The following is a 20929-nucleotide window of genomic DNA, read 5'->3' as shown; positions in this document are numbered from 1 at the left end:
AGGGTAGCTCCCGCCACGCAGCCCACAGCTGCAGCCTGCCCCACACCACGCAGATATGGGGGGCACTGCCCCGCCCAGACGAGCCACTTGTGGCTATGTCCCATGCCCCTCCCCGCGGGCTAGGCAGCACCTGCCCCAGGCCCAGCCCTAGCCTCACTCTCTCCCTCACTGAAGGGGCCTCAATCTGTTCCCCCACACACCCCTTCTCTCCCCCCTCCCCTTCCACTGCACCTGACTTACCAGCTAGATGCAGCTCTTCAAGCTGAAGAGCTGCATATTGGAAATTAGATTGGTATCAGCCAATATGTCTCCTTAAAAAAAAAAAAAATCAGCTATCCGTATTGGGCCCAAAAATCTCCATCAGTTTACCCCTACTTCACACCTAGTTGCACCAAAGTCTGAATCTAAATCAGCAGGGATCCTGGTTTTCTGTGAAAAAAAAATGACGAATTCCCTGATAAAAAAAATTGCAAATTCGCTGATAAAAATCCCCAAATCCGTGGTTAAAATTAAATGCTCCCCCTCCCCATCCTTGCTTGTGTCCTTTGCCCCCCATCCACAGCCCCTGCCCCTCAGCCCTGCTGGAGGGGGCCCCCCAACTGCCATGGCTATGGGGCCAGGGACCCAGGTCCACAGGCGCCTGACCCCAATGGAAGGCAGCAGCTGTTACAGCAGGACCACGAGCCACCTTTCCCCCCAGCTGCTGCCTGCTGCAGGCTTGGACAGGGCCAGTTCCCAATGGCAGCATGCACTCCTGGGGAGCAGGGGGGACCTGCACCCCCCAGATCTGCGTGGGGGGTGAGGGCAGGGCAGATGTGCACTGAGCCCATGCATGCAGAGGAAACGTGGCCAGGGCAGCACAGAGCTTGCAGCAGCAGGCAGCTTTTGTGCATGCCCCGCTGTGCCCTGCCGTGCCACTCACACGCACTGCACTCTGGAAAGCCTGGGAGAGGGCAGCAGGGTGGGGAGCACAGCTTTTGTGACCCAGAGTTTGCAGCTGGCCAGGCGCTCCAGCCGGGAGGGGGTTTGCAGCCTGCCTGCTCCCAGCCAGAGTGCTTGGCTGGCTGGAAAACCCCGCTGCTCCCAGCCAACTGCAAATCCACCCTCCCGGAGGGGGAGCGCTGAAGCTGGCTCGGGGCTGAGGGAGCAGGGAGATTTGCCACTGACCAGGAATGGTGAGCGTTTTCAGTCAGCTGAGCACTCCGGCCAGGATTGGGGAGGCTGGCCAGAGTGCCTGGCTGGCTGCAAACCTCCCTGCTCCCTCAGCCCCTAGTCAGCTTCCCCCACAGCCCTGTCCCATAACCCCCAAGCCCCACTTACCTCCAGCAAGAAGAGTGAACCTGAAGCAGCTTCCAGTAAGAGTGTGTGTCGGGTCCTGCCCTTCCCCTCCCGGCAGGGTTGAGGGTTTCCCTGACCCTTTTGCAAACAGCTCCCAGATGCTGGAACTCTGCCAGACTGCAGAGCTCTTTGCAAAAGGGGGAAATCCATGGGTTTCTCTTCTAAAAGGGAAAATCCATGTTTTCTCTGATAAAAATGGGAAATCCGTGGTTTTCTCTGTTTTTCCGTGGGAAACGGAAAACCAGGATCCCTGCTAATCAGTTATAAGCCACCAGTTCTTAAAATTTACACTTATTCCTATATACATGGTCCAAGCATCCAAACTTGGAGTCTAAATGTAGTGTCCAGAGCTACAATGTACTGCCTTGCTAACATATCTAGCAAGCGACAGGCTCTGGCCTATAGAACTTGCAAGGTAAACCATCAAGGTAGGAGGAAAAACAGAGATGCAGAAATATGAAGCATTTTGGCTGAGATCATGTGGCAGAAACTAAGTCTTCCCACTCTCAGTCTAATATGAGATCCACTAGATCAAAGAGACTCATGTTACATGAATTCCATAATAAGAAGTTTCCACTTGAAGCCAGCGCTAGATTCAAAACTTTCCCCCAAATCTGGCATAAGTACCAGGGGGCTTAGATCTGGGCAGTTCATTTAGACCAGTCATTATTTAAAATCTCAAAATAAGCTTGGCTCATGTTCATCCTTCTGTGGAAAAGCGAGATCAAGCTTCACATTTATAAAATGTATTTTTTTAAAAGGAAAAGAAACAACAAATTAAAAATGGAACAAGTGTTGATTTGTTTACTTCTCTGCTGCTAATATAAAAGTTTTTTTTACTTCTGTGGGCTCAGGCAGATTAAAAAAACCCACGCAGACTCAGACATGTAGCACTGGTTAATTTCAGTGAACAAAAATGCATAGAATGTACAAAGCAAAAATCATCAAAGAATGTGTTAAAACTGCACACAACCAACCATACCACAAAAAACTGTCATGCATCATGTTATCCACGATATAGGAGAAAGGGCAACACTCATTCTCTCCAATCTGCTTGTGGAAACATCTTTATGCACCATGATATTCTTTCCATGTTATATCCATTCAGCTGCTTTTATCCAGGTGTCTGGATTTTATTTGCAGCTCCTCTGAGATTGATCAGAGCTTTCAGAGGATCAGCCCATCTTAAAAATTTAAGATTTAAAAAATATTCTGGGGTGGAGGAAAAAATGCAGAACATTCTGGTACTGTTACATGCCTAACCTTAGGTATTAATTTTGAAATCTGTCCCATCAAACTAAAATACTAAGAAAGATTTTAGACTGAAAAATGTGACTTTACCAATAGTAATCAAAAGTAGTTTCAATCTATAAAAAAATCATGCTGTTTATAAAAATACAAGATTATACCAATCAAAAATTAAATGCTAGCACCTAGAGATCAGTCATGTGAACCGGCATCCACACCACATGCTATAACAGTATTCAGGCAAGGAAAAGAGGGACTCTGGAAAAACTGCCAAATATTCCCTCTGAGGGAAATAAACTGACCTCCAAACCACACAGAGCCCACATTTACCAACCAGAACTCAAAGACAAAAAGCTCAAGCCCCATAAACCTCTATACTGTTTTTGGGAGTTACTTTCTCTGGAGTCTACTTCTTCAAGAACACTGTTTGCACCTATGCACTACTGTCCCTTCATACAGCCTAGATAGAGGCATTAATTTTCACTATGCTTTTTCTTTTTTCTAGAAAAAAGAAGCAGCCTCTAGGAAGAGCATTCCACATAGCACAGCTCTGTCTTCCTGCCACTCCAGACTTGTGAAAGGACCTTTTTTAACTTGTCAAATTCACCACCACTTTTCACACTAAGAATTAAATGTGCTAAATACTATCAGAAAAGCACTTCCTGCTGGTATTTCACACAAAGAGATGCTTAAAACCTGGAATCAACAGTCCATGGCAGTGACTTTAAATCCCCATTGAGAAGGGATTATTTACATGTTAGATTTGGATTTCAGGAAGTTTTAAAGGTTTACCTTTATTCTGCTAAACTCACTGTCCAAAAGCTCAAAAAAAATTTTTCTTCCTCTTAAAGAGTTATGACATATTCCTTCAAGGGACCTTTAATCCCACAATATTTGTGACATTAATTGAAGTGGACACTGGAACACAGCACTAAGCCACAAACCTCATTTTGCTCAGTAATGAAGAAAGTAGCTGAATCAGGACATGTTTCTGTTTATGACCACAAGATGCTATTTCATTGCAAGGAGAGGATATACTCTTAGCCATAAATAGCAAGCTTAAACTACTACTAGCAAAATAACTCAAAGCTGCCAATACCTTTTCAAAAACAAACCATTCACGTTTTTGAAGCAGACCTGGAAGATAATTCAATTGCACTACCAATTTAGCCACCAAGATCCCCAAGTTCCTTTGGGCTGTCTTCATAAAAGGATATGATCAAGATGCAAACAAACTAATTATTTTAAAATCTAGTTATTTATGCTCACCTCCCTTAAGAAAAAACAAAACCACAGCCATGTTTTAGCTGCTTGGCTACATAGCCACCATTCAGAAAAGTGACTCTAAAGCCCTGAATTCCAATCAAAGAAAAACTACTAAAAGCAGTGGCACTGTTTGCCTGTGTTTCTCCCATTCCAGATTCCCCTGTAGATTAATCCTGCCAAAGCGTAGAGTGGTATGCAGAGCAATTTCCATTCTGGGGCCAGGGACATGAGAGCATGACATGCAGCACATGCCCTACCCAAGAACACTTGCTTTCTTAGTGTATACAAAGGTGCAACTAGCAGCCAGACTTGGAACCAAGGTTTGTTAGACACATATCTGACTGAAGTTCTAGGGGGAAGGATTTGGGAAGCAAGTATAAATATTCACTGCTTCTAACAAAATAACCTCCAGTGTTATTGTTACAGCCCTTGATCGGAACATGTCTAAACAATTGCCAATCCTATGGGAAAATAAAAACAGTGTCAAGCAGAACAAAGAAGTGCAGTACACAGTGACAAATTGGGTGGGGAGGCTGTTTAACAACAGGTGAAGCATAATTATGAATGGTCATTGTACTCCCAGCACCTGCAGCTAGGAACACCCATGTTTACTTTCACTCCCTTTATACAAGGGTAACAAAATCCCCTATGTGGTAGATTACTTTATGGTAATGAAGGCTTGTAGCAATTTATATATAATACCACTGAGGAGATGAGGGCAGGAAGGGAGAAGTCCCAATCAATTTTCCAAGCCACAAAGACAAAATACAGGAGTAGCCTGTGTCTTTGACATCTTAACTATTAATACAGACATATGGCAGGGTAGAGTTTAGAATGGTTTAATTTCTGAGTGCAACTGGATATAAACTGAACAGAAACACAGTTTGATCCAAGATAACAGCCTGTTTGCCTCACTTATCGCACAGCTGAGTCAATCTCAGTTAAGTGAAGCATCTTGTATAAATAAAGTAGTATCAATGCATATTTTTATTGGGAAATGAGAAGGCCTTATTTTAAAGTCAGTCCAAGGTATTTTGAAGAGGCTTACCATGCAAGCTTCTCTTGCTTGATGTACTGAAGGATCTTTTTCTAAGACTGTTTTATAATCCACCAGGGCTTCATCTAGTTTTTCTGTCTTTTCATACAGTTCTGCTCTTCTCAGGAGAGCTCTGATATAGTTAGCATCCAATTCAAGTGCTAAAAAAATTAAAACAAAGTGGTTCATTTTTATTGAAGCATTTCTACATCCTTCATAAGTCACTAGCTAAACAATACACAAATCTTGAAGTTATGTTTAAAACATGCATTTAAAACATACTTTAAGACTAAATTGGTCCTATGCTCAAACATAGGACATCTTTTGAGGAACCTGCACTTGCAAGATAAAATCTAAAGTGTGCATCTCACATCTACAATGCTGGATTTAACACTACATAGGACTGATTTACAAAACACAAAGGAACGTATTTGTAGGGTTATTTGTAGCAATTACACATGGAACTGAAGATATAATTTGCAGAGAACCATGAAGCTCATCTATTATACATACTAGCTGCAAAATAAGAGGATATTAGTTTTAACAGGAGAGACATGTTCTCAGATAACAAATGTTTTCATCTACTGGTATAAGACAAGAGTAGCTCCATTAAAGCAAATGGAGCTCCTTCTGAATTTACACCAATCACAGGTTAAGTCTGGCTCAGCATTTATAAATGAAGGGTTAGACTAGCCCTAGAAACTACCAGAGAGGCCACTGATTCAATTTATGCTTTTCATCTCCTTTTTCTCTGCTCTGTTTACTGGTGCAGCTGGGACTGAATGCTAAGCTGTTTGCTTCTGTGCAACAGTAACCTGCTAAAGACAAGCTCTTAAGACATTTCTCCACCCAGTTTTCATCACAGAAAGAGGCACTGAAAAGCAATATGCTTTCCAAATCTTAACAAAAAAGATAATTTTTAATGAAAGAAATGCTGCCTGAAATATTCTAGCTAAGTAACCTAGCTTGTTTCTTTTGGAAGGACAAAGACAATGCTGCAGTCAGCAAGATACAGGTCAGTGTGAATTGCTTTGCTATGCTCTAAGTGTTGCATTGCAGCTTGTGAGCCAAGCCCCTAGAGACTGTCAAATGATGGCAAAGTTTAAGTCGTGTAATGCTGGAAAGCAGATCGATTTCCTTTCAGCCAATACAGAATTAGCAGAAGCATGTTCAAAAAGACAGAAAAGACAAAGAAAGACTAATAAAGGCCAGTTACATTTTGCTACCTTCAGAAAAGGTCAAGAACACGTATAACTTGGGTAAAAAATATTCCTGGTTTCAGCAGTATTGGCACTTGGCCACTGCAATAGTTCTTTGATTGGTAAGGCTTGACTTTGGTCCCAGCTGTCATAGGGAGCTTAACAAATGTCCAAGACTAGGAATTTGTGTGTGGGTGAGTGGGTGGAAGCAACAGTACACAGCTGAATATATTTCACCAAGAGCTGCAGAAAGAACAAGGCAGTATAGAACTGGAAAACCTGGGCTCAGTATTAACACGAAAAGCTTAGATGAGGGGACTTAGCAATGGCTTTAATTCCAAAGTAACAGTATTTTTTTGCAACTCAGGGTTAAAACTAAAGGATTAAATAAAAACTGGACTGAGCTAACACAAGTAGATGCAAGGGAAATGGTAACTTCTGCAACAAAGATTTTGTTACTAACAGAGCACAGGCACCATTCTCATTTGTACCAGGGAATGTAAAAATGAAACTAGAGGTTACTTCTAGTCAAGAAAACCCAACAGCCACTTTGTAAAATCAATCCAAAATAGCAACCCCTTCCCTGTAACTCCCCAGGAGTTCTTTAAAGGATTGCTATGCTGAGAAATGTAGTCTGACTGACAGAATTTGTGTACCAGCGACATTACACAGTAGCAGCACATACCAGAAGAGAGAGGGGAGAACCATACCTTTGCTACAGTCACTTAGGGCAGCTTCTGTCTTGTCCTAAAAAAACAAAACAAATCTGTTAATTGCTTAAAACCACATGTATTTATGACTGGGAACCCATAAATTTGTCTGACATTCCAAAAGAATTGAATATTTGTTAAAAACCTTGAATGACATGGTCAGTAAGGCAGACATCCCTAAGTCAGAAAGAGATGAGACTCCTACGTAGGATGACTGGGGGTATATATGAGGGCAGTTCACTGATCTAGTCTGCATTCAATAGCTAGCAGTAGGCTGCATGCATAAGGCCTATGGTTCAGCTGAACCCATGTATTCTGGTCTGATGAGGTCACTCAAAGGGCTGCAGAAACCTAGGTCCAAACTTCCCCAGATTCCCTAAGTCAATCCCTGCCTACAGGAGTCAATTCACATTGCAGCAGATTGCTGCCTCAAGTACTTGTACAGTTCTCTGTAAGGAACAATGCAAGAAGGTCCTGCCATAGTCATCCTAGAATACTCTTATCTCACGCGGACTCTGTCTGACCCTCATCTTCTGGCTGCCAGTTATCAGTTTGTAACAGAACAAGGACAGATAAAAGTTTAAGAAATACAGACCTTGTTTCCATCCAAATGTACCAGAACAACAAAGAACAAGAGCTGAGAACAATATTAAAGACAGAAGTTAGCCTCCCCCCCAGTTTTCAAAAAAAGAAAGAAAAAAAAGAAAAGAAAAGACTAAAATGTATAGGAGGCTTATTTAAAAAAAAACAACCAAAAAACCTGACTGACCACAAGCTATTATGGAAGCCACTCAAAACAAGGATACATGATACCTGCAGGGCAAAGTATTGGCCTAACCAACACCATTAATCTATAGAGACACTGCACTAATGGTCTGCATCCAATTCATTTAGTCCCCTTGCTGCCATTGGCAATTACTGGATTAATTCCCCACCTATTTGGATTTTTAACATCTGGAGCCTGAGGATACATGAAGCTGTTCAGAGCTTTCATGTCTGAGGTGCTCTAGCAGCTTCTATTATAAAGCAGATTAAAACAAAATTCTCAAGCTGTCTTGCAGCCCGAGTGTAGTTTGAATGATTCTACATGATTACAAATACTTACCCTGCTACTTGTTAGCAGTTTACAACAGAATATGCTGCTATTAATGAATATCTGCTATCACAACATTCCTTAGAGTATTGGAATATCCCAGAATTTGCTAATATTGAACATAACTAGCATAAAGACACAGCTCTGGTTCAGAATACTTTTAAAAGCAACAGCAGGAGTAGAAACATTTATTTCCTTAATTCTTGTTTCCCTTCCAGCAAGAAGATACCTTTGACCTGTACAGAAACAGTACTGAAAATTGTTGAACTTCTCTTTAGCTCTGATTACCAAGGAACTCAACTGCCTCAGACGAGTTTAGGCCCACAGCACTCCAGTGATTCTAGGAAATATTAATGAATGCTTGTTGCCAAGTCCAGCTCCAGCTCCCATTGAGGTCAGTTGGCAGAAATCCCACTGACCTAAATAGAAGAAGGATCAGGCACGAAGAGGTTCTACAGACTGGCCCCTCACTTTGTGCCCATTTCTCCCCTGAAGTTATGTAGCAGTTCTGGTAGACCATTCATTTGTTAAAGCTTGTTTTTCATCTTCCCTCCCCCGCATTCCCCCACCCCCTTTTTTTAACTGATTAGAAACAAAATTATATTGACTGGTTACAAGTTACTCAGCTCAGTTTGCATCTAGAAAGCAGATTTATTGGTCAATAGTCATGTTCTTATGTCCTCAACTACAACACTGTCTACTTCCACATAAATGCTTTTTGATAGTATGTGGGCAGCTGTCCCACAGGGACTACACAGAAGATAGAGAACATGCGCAAAGTACTGAAGCATAAGACAATATGCCAAATGGGTTACTTGAAGACAATCATGCAGCAGCCTGATGTAGCCAGTGTAGAAATATGGCAGATCAGTGTTCTTCAAGTCTTAATCGGGTGATATGAAGGCACTATCCATATTCAGAGGTCACAAGGCTCATGACTAGTTATGAATTTAGTTAAAGCATGAACAGGTTGGGGTATCTAACAAGTTTACTCTAAACCAGGGGCTGTACTATATTTTTTAAGTCAATGTCTGACCATCTCTCTAACAGCAAAGGATCAGTGAGCAACAGAAACAGGGAACAAAAACTTAATTCCTCCAGCCTTATTCAGAGCTATAAGAGGAATGCATTTAGCATTGTGGATTCATTATATTGACTCCTGAATTTTCACAATAACAGGAAAGTACATTCACCTGTTTCATTCGCGCAGCAGCTCTGTTAGAAAATAAGACAGATCTGTCTTTTAGGTAGCAAGCCGGGCAAACCCGTAGACCCTTTGTGTAGGAGTCTTCTGCTTCTCCAAATTCTAAAGATAAAGAAGGGAAAAAGAATCCACATCATATTTTCATTTGCGTTTAGGGTTAATGAACTAAAACTCTTTGGAAACATATTTCTCTCTGGAGTAATACCAACTTAGACTGAAGACAAGAGTCACACTGCTAAAAGCAAGTACAATGCTGCATTAGCATACATCAATGACAGCACTTCTTTCATTTTAAATCTACACCTCCTATGATACCAGTTGGATCCAAGTGCCCAGAATTTGTCCCAATACTTCAACATCTAGATCAATGCTACTGCTGCAGATTTTTAATTCTTATTGGTCACTTACAAAATTGTACTTTTTTTTGAAGTTCAGCTGAATCAGTCTCAGTATAGAACTATAAGAAAAATTAGATACATCATTCCAGTCCCGATCTGTGAAAAATTAGGCTGAAATATGATGGGACACTGGCATCTCCTTTCAGAGCCCTAGAAAAGACTCCTGACATGGATAGAGATGCTAGAACCTATTTTAAAAAATAGCACCATTCTTGTCTAGATCATGCATTCAAGCATTCATGCATTATCAAAGAGGGGTGCTCATGAAAGATGATACATGTTACTATTTTGATGTCAGATATCCCAAAGGCAGCAGCACAACAGGGTTTCTTCATATAACCACTTGGAGTGAGCCATTTTCATTATACATAACATCAAAGTATCAGTCAGATTAGAAAACTCTCTAGTGAGCTGCCTAGAAAGAAAACAACCATTAATTGTTGGCAAGTATCCATTTATGTGGGATCATTACTCTAAGTCAAGGCTGTCCCACTTGTATGCGACTGGGGGCTGCATGGCTTGCAAGCTGCAGTAGCAAAGGCTGCAAGTTACATGGCTATACCAGTGCAAGTTATGGGACCACTGGGCAGCAAACCATGTGGATGCCTCCATGCCACACAGGTCCCCACCCTCAGTGACATGGCTCTGGTTCCCCTTGTTGCACCAAGATACACAGGCACCCCAGGCTGCAAGCTATCTTAGCACCATAGGTGTGCCATGCTGCCTCACCCCCTGGTGTGGGGGCAGGAAGCAAAACCAAGGTGAGGGGGAGGAGACTGGAGACACTGGCTGCTGCTGCAACTCAAGTAAACGTCAGTGGGAGCTACACAAATTTCATAGATTTTTAGGGTCAGAAGGGACCTCAATAGATCATCGAGTCCGACCCCATGCCCTGGGCAGGAAAGAATGCTGGGGTCAGACAACTCCAGCCAGGTGCAAGTCCAGTCTCCTCTTAAAGACCCTCAAGCTAGGGGAGAGCACGTCCTCCCTTGGAAGCCATTCCAGATTCTGGTAACACTTACCGTGAAGAAGTTCCTCCTAATGTCTAATCTAAATCTGCTCTCTGTCAGTTTCATAGTAGGTAAGGATGGAAGGGACCTGAGCAGATCATCAAGTCTAACCCCCTGCCGTGGCAGGAAAGAGTATTGGGGTAAGACGACCCTGGCAAGGTATTCATCCAGCCTCCTCTTAAAGACCCCCAGGGTAGAAGCCAGCACCATTTCTCTTGGAAGTCACCACTTCTCTTGGAAGTAACCAGTTTGTGATCATTGTTTCTAGTTACTCCAAGGGGTGCCTTGGTATCTCCTATTCCTTCCTGCCCCCTCCCCCCCCAGCAAATTTCTGGACAGCCACTAGATCGCTTCTCAGCTTTCCCTTGCAGAGGCTGAAGAGATCCAGATCCCTCAATCTCTCCTCATGGGACCGTACCTGCAGGTACCTAACCATAGGAGTGGACCATGGGAGCCCAGGGGCCAAAAACTAACCTGTGTTACACAGTGCAGGACAATTAAGTGCATAAAAATAGGATTCTCAAGAGCCAGCAGGCTGAGCTGGGTGATGCTTAAGCCAGCAACAGAAAATTTTGAAAAGGAGGAATGAATCCAAAATTCCACCTCCCTCCTAACTTAAACCCTCTCAGCTGCCCGAGGTACATTTTATTCCATGACAGTTAACGTAAAAATATGTACACAGTCCTGAATAGTGACTAAACCCCAGGACTCCCCTGCCAGTTACCAGTGGGCTAAAGGATCATATTCCCTAGTACTCCCTCTGACTACTGGAATCTTGTATTCTTGACTGTACGATAGCCCTGGTGGTTAGGGCACTCTCCTGGGCACTCTCAGGTTGAAGGCACTGAATTTTCCTCAGATCTCCCACTTCCTTACTGAGTACTCTAACCATTACACTTGCATAAGGGAGACACACGAGAATCACCAGCCATATTTTTAATTTAAATGGCTGTTAGCAATATTTTGTAGCGAACCAATCCTGTTGGTATGTATCAGGTACATCCAGAGGACATCTACAGGACTTGGTCACACAGGGTACTAAGGCAGAGGAACACCTCACTTGAGGATTTCAACAGCTTATCCATGAGATGAGGGCTGAGTAGCTCAGTGGCTAAGACAGCGGCAGTTCTAGGTAAGCAAAGCAGCAGAACTCTAAGTGACTAGCGAACGTTAGCGAAGGAAAACCAAGCAATGATGGCTTTTCAGGCACTTAAACAGTTTCGTAGTGGGGGTGAACCTTACTACTGATTTTAGAGGGAATTTAGGCAGCTATGTCCTTTTCTGAATTATGGGCTAGGACTCTCAAGAATACTGCTGTTTAATTTAGGTGCTTCTTCCCGCCCCACTTCCTCACCACCTTCCCCTCCAAGAGAACTAGTGATAGTGATGGGAACAGTGGTGGGCAAGATGTACAGCAAAGTTTCTGCCCTTACACTTAAGTGTTAATCTAAGGACTCACTAATTGAGAATTCATGTGCAGTGTGTTGCAAGATCTTAAACCCACCTTGTTTCTTAAACTGCTCATTTCCTTTCTCCTTTAAGGACGTGCTCTCCTTTCTTCTTTTCTGTAAAAGAGTTGCAAAATGTCTCTCAGTATTTATGTGAAATGAACAAGGCCAGCTGCAGTTCTGCATTGGTATGCATGGAAACCAGAAGTGAAACATATCCCAGAGCATTTCAACAGGTACCAAAGTGATGTTAATCCGTTTCATTTAGCATGCATACTGGGGCAGATACGCAAAGGGCTTTGACTTGCGACCTATAACTCACACAAAGAACATTTAAAAAATAATTGACATATATTAATGTGTTTGCTCTCTAAAATCTTACTATATTTCCTGTACCATTTAATTTCAATCTATCTGAGCTAAATGAGGCATAGCAAAGAGGTGAAATCTTGCATGTTTTTCTTGTTTGAGACATGTCCCTGAAGCTATTGGTCACTTGGCTGTGAAGCATGCCAATAACTGGGTTTAATACTCACAGGATACAAAACAACGCGTTACTAAATGCAGCAGGAATAAAAAGACTGGTCCAAGTGTGACATTTTTGTCCTAAAACTGTTTAAGTGAATGTTCTTTTTTCTTCTCCAGTGAATGTAACATGGATGTCAAGATTTATGACACTGGTTGAAAGACTGTCATCAGCACAAATAAAAGTGTATTTGTTCCCATCAGTAAGCCTATCTTCTCCTTGCTGTAACTTTTAGCATTGCTCACAGATGACTAAGCCATCAAAACCCAAAGGCAGGAAGAATGTTCTATTAGATGGTGAAAACTGCACACTGAACAGGATTGTGTTTTCAACCGTGAATATGTTAACAGTACAGCTGGCACAAGCCAAGTTGGCAAGAATGCCTTTAGCCTTTGACATTGCAAAAACAAAAAGGTGTCACCAAGCCATCTCTTCAAATGATTGCGGAGGAATTCTTTACAAAGACAGTTTATGGACACAAAACCAAAACATCACAGGTTAAGGCAAGGCAGGAGACCTAAGATGCAAAAAGCAGTGTTCATTTTCCCTTCTTTTTGTGGTCAAGGATTATTTTGACCATTGATTTTTCACTCTCATATGGGCATACATAGGGCTCAAGTCAAGGCGTCTATAAATTACAGCTCACTGAGTGATTAAAAAGCCAACACTGGGAAAGGAGCAGTTTCCTTCCCTGCAGATTGTGTAAATCAAGGATTAATGAAATTATCAATATCACACAGAACATCTCCTTGGAAACAGCTAAATATAGTGCTCTTTGTAGAGAGCTGCACCATCTCACAGCTGTGCCAAGAAGCAGACTCCAACCTGATGCAAAGACGGGGCTCTTTCTATATTGCTCTTGAATAGTAAATTTTCCCAACCACATTAATGAACCTAAAACCACACACTGTAAAAGTTAGACATAGGGGCCTACATTTAGTTGCCACATCACAAATAACACTGCATAGTAGGATCCTATCTGATCTTCTGAATACATACTCAGATACCATGTCTGATAGATGGAGCATGAGGCTTGGTAAGCCTTACAGAGTTCTGCTCTACTAACATGTTAAAAAAAAAACAAACCCAAAACAAAAACAAAAAACCCTCACACATTAAAAGGTAGAGGATAAGAGCAAGCACCTGCATTGCTTTTAGAAACTGGCTTTTCTTCAGTGCAGACTGACAATTATGCAGTCTTTATGCAGCACCCCAAGTGCAGACCATGAATGGAAGTGGTAAGAACCATATATGGGCACTAAAAATGCATAACGTGGCATTAAATGTACAAACTTGTATTCTATATGCAAGACGTAGCTGCCTAAAAAGGACAGCCATTTTTGAAAGCTGTGTCCAGCCACAGGGGATTGCTTATGGAACAGAAGCACCTTCAATGTCATTTCCTGAAGAAGTCACTGTTATGGTAATGAGAAAACTGTAATTTTCTCTTTACTTTTTACTTCCTTTTCTTGCCCCATTCAGCTTTTTAAATACTGTTTAAAACAAAAGCAGTAAATCCTGTGAGGGATGATTGTTTCAGGAAGGAGAGCTTTAAAGGCAAGCAATTTTAAGGTTTGTATGTCCATCTTTTCTCAGGAGGCTAAAAGGACTAGGGGTCAGAGTCAACATCATGGGGAACAGAACAAGGTGACATAGCCACATTTATAGTGGGCACATGGAGTATGTCTACACAGCACAACAGTGCATCATGTAGAGATATCCAGCATACTTCATGTAATGGAAGAAGCATAGCCACATATTAGCTTGGTGCTCTTCCTAGGCTAATGTGGTAAAGGCACCTCCAGTACCCATGGTAGATCCTTCAAAACAACTGGGGCTATCACTGTACTGATAGGAAGTCCTGAGACATTTTGAGCACAAAGATGGCTTCATTTGGAAGTGGAAAACTTGCATCATTTCTTTAAAAAAAGCCTGTTCTTGGATGCATTCTCCTGCCATCTGCAAAGCAAGCTACACAAGCTGAAAGGGCAGAAGGAGAAGTGTCAGTCTCAGAAACATTGCCAATGTGTGAGCTTAAATGAAACCAGAACTATCACTGAGATTCCTATGTTTAACAACTGCTTCTTCTGATGATTTGGCTACAAGTGGGGCTCTCCAAATGTGTTTGAGAGGCCATGTGTACTCAAGAACTCTTCGTATGGCATTGCAGTGCGTTCAGCCCTTGGTAACCAGCAACGTGAAAGCAGGAAATCCTGGGACAATTCTAAGACTCATGCTTCAGAACAGCCCTGCATTATTAGATTCAAATGGCTGCCCTGATGCCAGGCTGCATACATTTCTGTAATATCTGCAGTACATACAGGGAATATTATGTTACCGGTTCATTTCTGAACCTCTTGGGACGGATCTTATATGGGCTTTATCACCTTTATGGTCTTCACCCTCCAAAATAATGGTTCTCAACCTGATTAGACTCAAAGCACCCCTCAGAAAATGCAAGGTCTTAGCTTTCACTTTTTGAATGTGGAAGAAATTATAGAGCAATTCTTCTCTTGCAGAAAACTCAGAAAAACTACAACAGGTCAGAATGTTTTGGATGCTATGGATTCCTATGTGAAATGTCTAGGTTTATCTTGTGAATCATGTGTAGGTCTTTGCAAATTTAACAGTGCTCATATTTCATGGCACCCTTAAAAGATTTCAGAGCAGCCCAGGGTACTGTGGCATCCTGGTTGAGAATTACTGCCCTAAAAACAATAACCTGTACTGCTATGAGAAACATTCAGGTGTCTGAATTAACATTTCACAGATTTCCTCACAAAGGAAGGTGAATGCACAGGGTGCCAGAGACTAGTTACATTTGGATCAGCTTGTGCACCCATGATGTTATCTTTAACAGAAAAGAGGCCATCATACCAAAGCAGCAAAAGCAGAGCCTGATCTAGATTGGTCAGTCCCTCCAGAACAAATTATATTACCCTGAAAGGACTAGGAGAGCAACCAAGGTATCTGCCAGAATCTGTTCCAGACAGTCAGGTTAAAAGGAAAAAAAGGACATATAAAAACATTCTTAAAAAAATATAACCTGCCTACTTTTTATGCTGTACTTTTAACTTAGATGACGAACAGCTGCAAACTGACTGGTCACTGCCCTACCAGGATCATTCCACAACTCAGCTTTGAGACCTATCAATTTTATTTCCATTATATGGGAAAAAATTGTAAGTGACTTGTCCTTGGGACAAATTTTGCAAAATGTCATCCAAGTACTCCACCCCCTTATTTTCAGGCTAAGATGCAAGTAGCTGCAGGGCAGACTGCCTGTTTCTTTGTGACAGAAGTGGGTCAGATTGGACTCTTAGAATGCTCTATCTAGAAAATGGTAATATTGACCCTTTTCTTTCCCTAGGCTTTGAATATGATCATTGAATCAAGTACAAACTTTCTAACTTACTCTGAGTAACACAAAATACAATAAAATGTAAGGTCATTTTTTTCCTGGTGTCAGTCTATGACCAGGAAGTGATGAACTACAAAGATGCACAAGTGTCAGGCCTTTGTTTGTTTGAATGAACAAACTGAGTAAGATTTAAAGAATCAAAGGTCTCAAATTAAATGCAGTCTTTTTTTTAAAAAAATGTTTAAATCTGTGGGTAAGGAAAGCCAGTGATTAAAAGAGGTTTACAGAGGTTTATGAAAAGTACAAAACCAGGATATGAAGAGTAGCTACAAATGTCCAACTTCTAAAGGAATTAGAAACTCGCTGTAAATTGTCAGGCAATCAGCAAGAGGCACTGAAGATTAAGGACTAATCCAGGGTAATAGGAAAAGACAGCTTGGCCTCCTGACAATGCAGTACAGCCTATGACAAAGGCAATTGAATATAGCCATAGGAACTCTGCTATTAGCAAAAACATCCAAGGTTAATTAGCAAGACCTTAAAAGTAAGCTAGTTTGCTCTAAAAGAAAAGTAACCTGCACATCTTCACTCTTTAATCTTGAAGTGACCAAATACAATCATCATTTTCATGGGACCAATGAACATGGACAGCAAAGGGGCTATTTTTGCTGTTTGCTTCTCTCCTTATGCTAACATAGCAGAGTTAACATAGCAAATATCATTTTATATGTAATCCAATTTCTAACCAAAATGTTTTTTTAACTTAATGATCCCCGTCTTCAATGCTCCTATTATTTAAGGAGTGCATGCATTGTGTAAGCTTTTTTTAGCTATATATTGCTAAACCTACCATAATTTCCTATTCTATCCAACAGTATTGGAAAGGTTTGTGCCCTAAACCAGACCTGACCCTTTTTAGCTAATAACTAAATACCTTCACTGTACACAGAACACACTGAACAGAGAATGAGCTCAGCTTTATCATGATGACATATAAGTACAACAGAGCATCCCTATTAGACATTTCACAAGAAGACTTTCAATCTCTGTACAGATGTAATTTTTGCCCTTAATCGGTTTTGCAGTCATAAGAACTCAGTGGAAATAATCAATCTACTAGAAACTGAACCTGTTCAGCCTCCACAACAGAAGGCTGAAGGGGTATCTAGTGGCCTGTTTCTAGTGGCATTGGGGGTTTCTAGTGGCACTGGGGGAGTCCCTGTTTCCCCGAGTGCTACCAGGAGTGACTAGAAATAATGGTCACAAGCTGGCAGAGGGTAAATTCAGATTAGACATCAGGAGGCGCTACTTCACTGTCAGGGCAGCTAAGAACTGGAACCAACTTCCAAGCGAAGTGGTGCTGGCTCCTACCTTGGGGGTCTTTAAGACAAGGCTAGACAATCACCTCATTTGACTCCAGTACTCTTTCCTGCCATGGCAGGGGGTCGGACTTGATGATCTGCTCAGGTCCCTTCCGACCCTACTAACTATAAAACACTGTAAAAGGTGCATCAAACCAAACTCTATGTTTGTCCCTCAGCTGTCAGGGTTAAGATACCTGGCCTACTGGTTTACCATCCCTCCCTTTCGGTAACACCTCCTAAGCAAACTCCCCATGGCTTTTATTTGATGGATTGCTTTAGCTTTACTGGGAAACTATATGTGGCTCCATTTTCCCCAAGGGCATAGGCAGAGCATGTGTTCTCCTTTTTCCTTTCCAAGGCTATTTATACAATGTGACAATGCCTGGGTCTCCATGCCCTTTGGTAAGGTCACTTAATAGCAAGTCACTTACACCGAATAAGTCTCACTCACTGGAGGATGTATAACAGGTCACTTATAGTTATAAAATGTACATTTTTCAGTCTCAAATGCTATTCCCCCCCATTTGTAAATCTTGATTTAGCAGCTGTCTGCTTCCCCCTGCAGTTCTACGAAGACATTGCTACATCATCAATTCAAGCACCTGAGCTACACTTCAGGACTGTGGTAATCAGGATTCCTTTACAAATAAGTGCAGTAAAGCACCCACAACAGGGATCTGGTGGCAGAAGCTACCTTCCAGCATAGATGGATGTGGTAAAATACCAGTTAGACTACGGAGTCACAGTTAGAGTACGGAGGCGCTTGCATTCTCTTGTCTGTTCACAGATACTTTCCACTCCCTAGCACCAGTCCTTTCCCTGAAGCAAAGAGGCTTTGCACCTGTGTCTGGGAGCCCTGTCAGTTGCTGGGGCTCCCAGGCACAGGGGTGCACCACACACTGCTGTCGCTAAGAGTCCCATCAGCTATGGGACTCAGCCACAGCAGCTGTAGGATGCTGCCAGGGCTTAGAGTCCTATCAGCTGCAGAAGCTTGCTACTTACCAGTGCAAGAGGAGCCTGGGATGGCAATTATAGACTCCCCCTGCACCAGCAATAGAGCATGATTGGATCTGATGCTTGATCCCACAATCACACCTCATGCCATGCATGTGTGGCACAGTAGGAGGCATAACTTGTGTGGATTGTGCATCAGACCCTATCATGCCTTTACCTGAACATTTAGAGGGGCCTCTGGTGTAGCTACTTCCATGAGATGCAAGGCAGATTTTCAGAAGTGGGCACAGTAGTCCCTGCACAGCCACTGTCTAGAAGTCCTAGCCAGGTTTCTTAGTTTTGTGTTTGACTATGCTGGCATAACTAATTTTTCCCAGCAAGTGGAAATTTGTCTGAAATGGCAAGGCATTACTAGTTGGTTTAATGTTTTGTTCTTGGGATGTCAGTGACATTAATATAAATTTATGTCATCTCCTCGTGAAATCTATAAAGCCACATAAACTAAAATGAAAGCGAAGAGACAATTTGGTGCTCGTATTTGACTCTATAAAAGTCATCTGCTTCATCTTCCACTTACCAAATTCCTGTCATACCTTGGGGTAGGTTTTCCTAGATACAAGTGACAGTTAGGGGCCTAACTCCCATTGTCTTGGTAATCAGGCACTCAGGTATTAAATCAGCTTTCTAAAAAAAAAAAAAAAATAGTAAACAGCACAATGCTTACTAATGAAGAAAATCAGGCACCTCAGTTTGAGGTCTGGATTCCTACAATCAATCTTTTCTCCCATTTAACCAAAGTAATAGCATATTTAGCAATGCTGTTATCCAGGGATTGTATTTCACACTTGATTCAAACTCCTAATAGGAGTTTCTATGGGTAAAATGCCCAACTTCATAGCTTTCCACAAATCAGCCAAGTTTAAATGGTCACCCATCAATTTGCAAGTCATATTTCTATATAAAAGTATCTCAGTAACTTCCAACAAGATAGCCAGGCACGCAAGTTAGTCATTTTTTCCCCTACTTTTACTTGCTATCACTTTATACTAGCGTAGATTCCTTTTCACTATGATACTGATGGATACTTCCATTTGGTCTTACATCCTAGCAAGCTGTTCTTAATGCTTTCACATCCACCCACCCTTCCTTTCTGGAAAGTTCCTTATAAGCATTTGCAGGGCAGCAGAGCTTCAGATTTTCCTAAGAGTGTTTTTTAAAACTATCAGAGATGTGACTACCACATTTAAATTATGCCATTTTCTGAAGTCTGATCAAATATGAACTGCAGAAAATTAATGCAGAGGTTTACTAAAACACCTTGAAGCAACATCAATTGTCCAAAAAAGCACCAGGATATTAAATATAGTATGTTTGCCTAATCGAGGCAATTCACGACATGAAATAATGCACAACTGAGAATCAATGAGCATGGGATGTGACAAAGGCAATGGACCATCAATCAACACATGATCAAAACTGCAAAACTGGGTGATCTTGCTTAACAAGGAGCAATAACATTTTAATAGGGGTGCACCGATAGAGATTTTTTGGAGGCGATACTGATAGCTGATTTTTAAGGAGTCATATTGGCTGATACCGATCCATTTTCCAATACGCAGCCTGACAGCTTGAAGAGAAGTATTCGGTTGCTCAGTCTGTTGTAGTGGAAGGGGAGGGGGAACGGAAGCGGCATGGAGGGGTGGGGCAGCCTTTAGCAGCAGCCTGCCGTGCCTTGAGTAGATCTAGGGGGCAAATGCCCCCCCATGCCTGCTCAGGGTGTGCACAGTGGTGGGAGCCCCCCCGCCCCACACTGCCCAGGCAAGCTGCAGCTCCGCCTCGTACTCTACCATGCCCCTGGCCCCACTCCTTCCCTCACCATGGGGGCCTCAATCTGCACTGCCCCCCCTCTACTTTCCCCTTCCACCATAACAGACTTACCTCTCCAAGCTGCTGGGCTGTGCTCTTCACCGTCTACGTCCTGCGCTGTGGCTGCCCCCACAGGCATTTAATCAGCCACATCAGGCAAAAAAGCCGATTTCTGATAGTCAATTTTCTTTACATCAAAGCCAATCTGATATCGGACCAATATATCGATGCACCTCTATATTTTAACCAATTGAAATGCACGATTTAAAATAGCAAATATGCTATATTGCTCAGTGATTTTTTCTAAACATACAATCACTAGAAATTAGAATATTTTAAAAGAGAATTTCAATGACCAGTGAAATGGAGGGAAAGCAAAGTGAAATCCAGTAGAAATCCAGAGATTTCCCCTGTTCAGTAAGTCAGGAGCTTGGAAACAGCCACTAAAGGCTTTGCATCCCAAGATACTAGCTCAGCATTAAGTTCTGAGCTCTCTAAGCTCTATAGTAAGTTCTTACCATAACAGACTGAAAAAAATGACATGCACTTTTATACTCTGCCTCCCATGTTGTGTGCTGGCTTCCATTTTTTTTTTGGAAAACAAAGCTGCTTTGAAAAACTCAGTCTATTATGATTCATTCCAGACAAGTGGCAGGCCCAGGAAAAGTGTCCAGTACCTATTTGAATAGTCTAAGGCCATCAAACCATCAATTTTTAATTTTTTTTTTTACTACTGGCTTAACCTTGTGGAACAGTAAACTCTGTGCAATGGCTTTGTTGGGTGAAGAGATGAGAGCATTTTGAGTCTGAGCCATGAAAAAGGGCCTAAAAAAAGGGTGTCAGACAGCACTCCTCAGAAAAGCAAGTGCCCAGGTAGTAGTGGCTCCTGGGTGCCGGTGCCAGCAGAG

At 42.1% G+C, this 20929-nt stretch overlaps 1 protein-coding gene across 5 annotated transcripts in view; it reads right to left on the bottom strand.

The window, feature by feature from the left end:
• TTC1 (tetratricopeptide repeat domain 1) overlaps window positions 1-20929 on the bottom strand; it is a 52052-nt gene that overhangs the window by 19721 nt on the left and 11402 nt on the right. For all 5 annotated transcript variants that reach the window (XM_090065075.1, XM_090065073.1, XM_090065071.1 and 2 more), the window contains 4 exons: window positions 12007-12067; window positions 9084-9196; window positions 6798-6834; window positions 4901-5049 (listed from right to left, as the gene is read on the bottom strand). In XM_090065075.1, the coding sequence (XP_089921201.1) occupies window positions 4901-5049; window positions 6798-6834; window positions 9084-9196; window positions 12007-12067 (360 nt within the window). The remainder of the gene's footprint in view (window positions 1-4900; window positions 5050-6797; window positions 6835-9083; window positions 9197-12006; window positions 12068-20929) is intronic.

This window comes from Crocodylus siamensis, chromosome 10 (genome assembly GCF_052110815.1).
Source record: "Crocodylus siamensis isolate JL-2025a chromosome 10, ASM5211081v1, whole genome shotgun sequence".
In the NCBI taxonomy this organism is placed as follows: Eukaryota; Metazoa; Chordata; order Crocodylia; family Crocodylidae; genus Crocodylus; species Crocodylus siamensis.
This window is presented reverse-complemented; position numbering and strand designations above follow the sequence as displayed.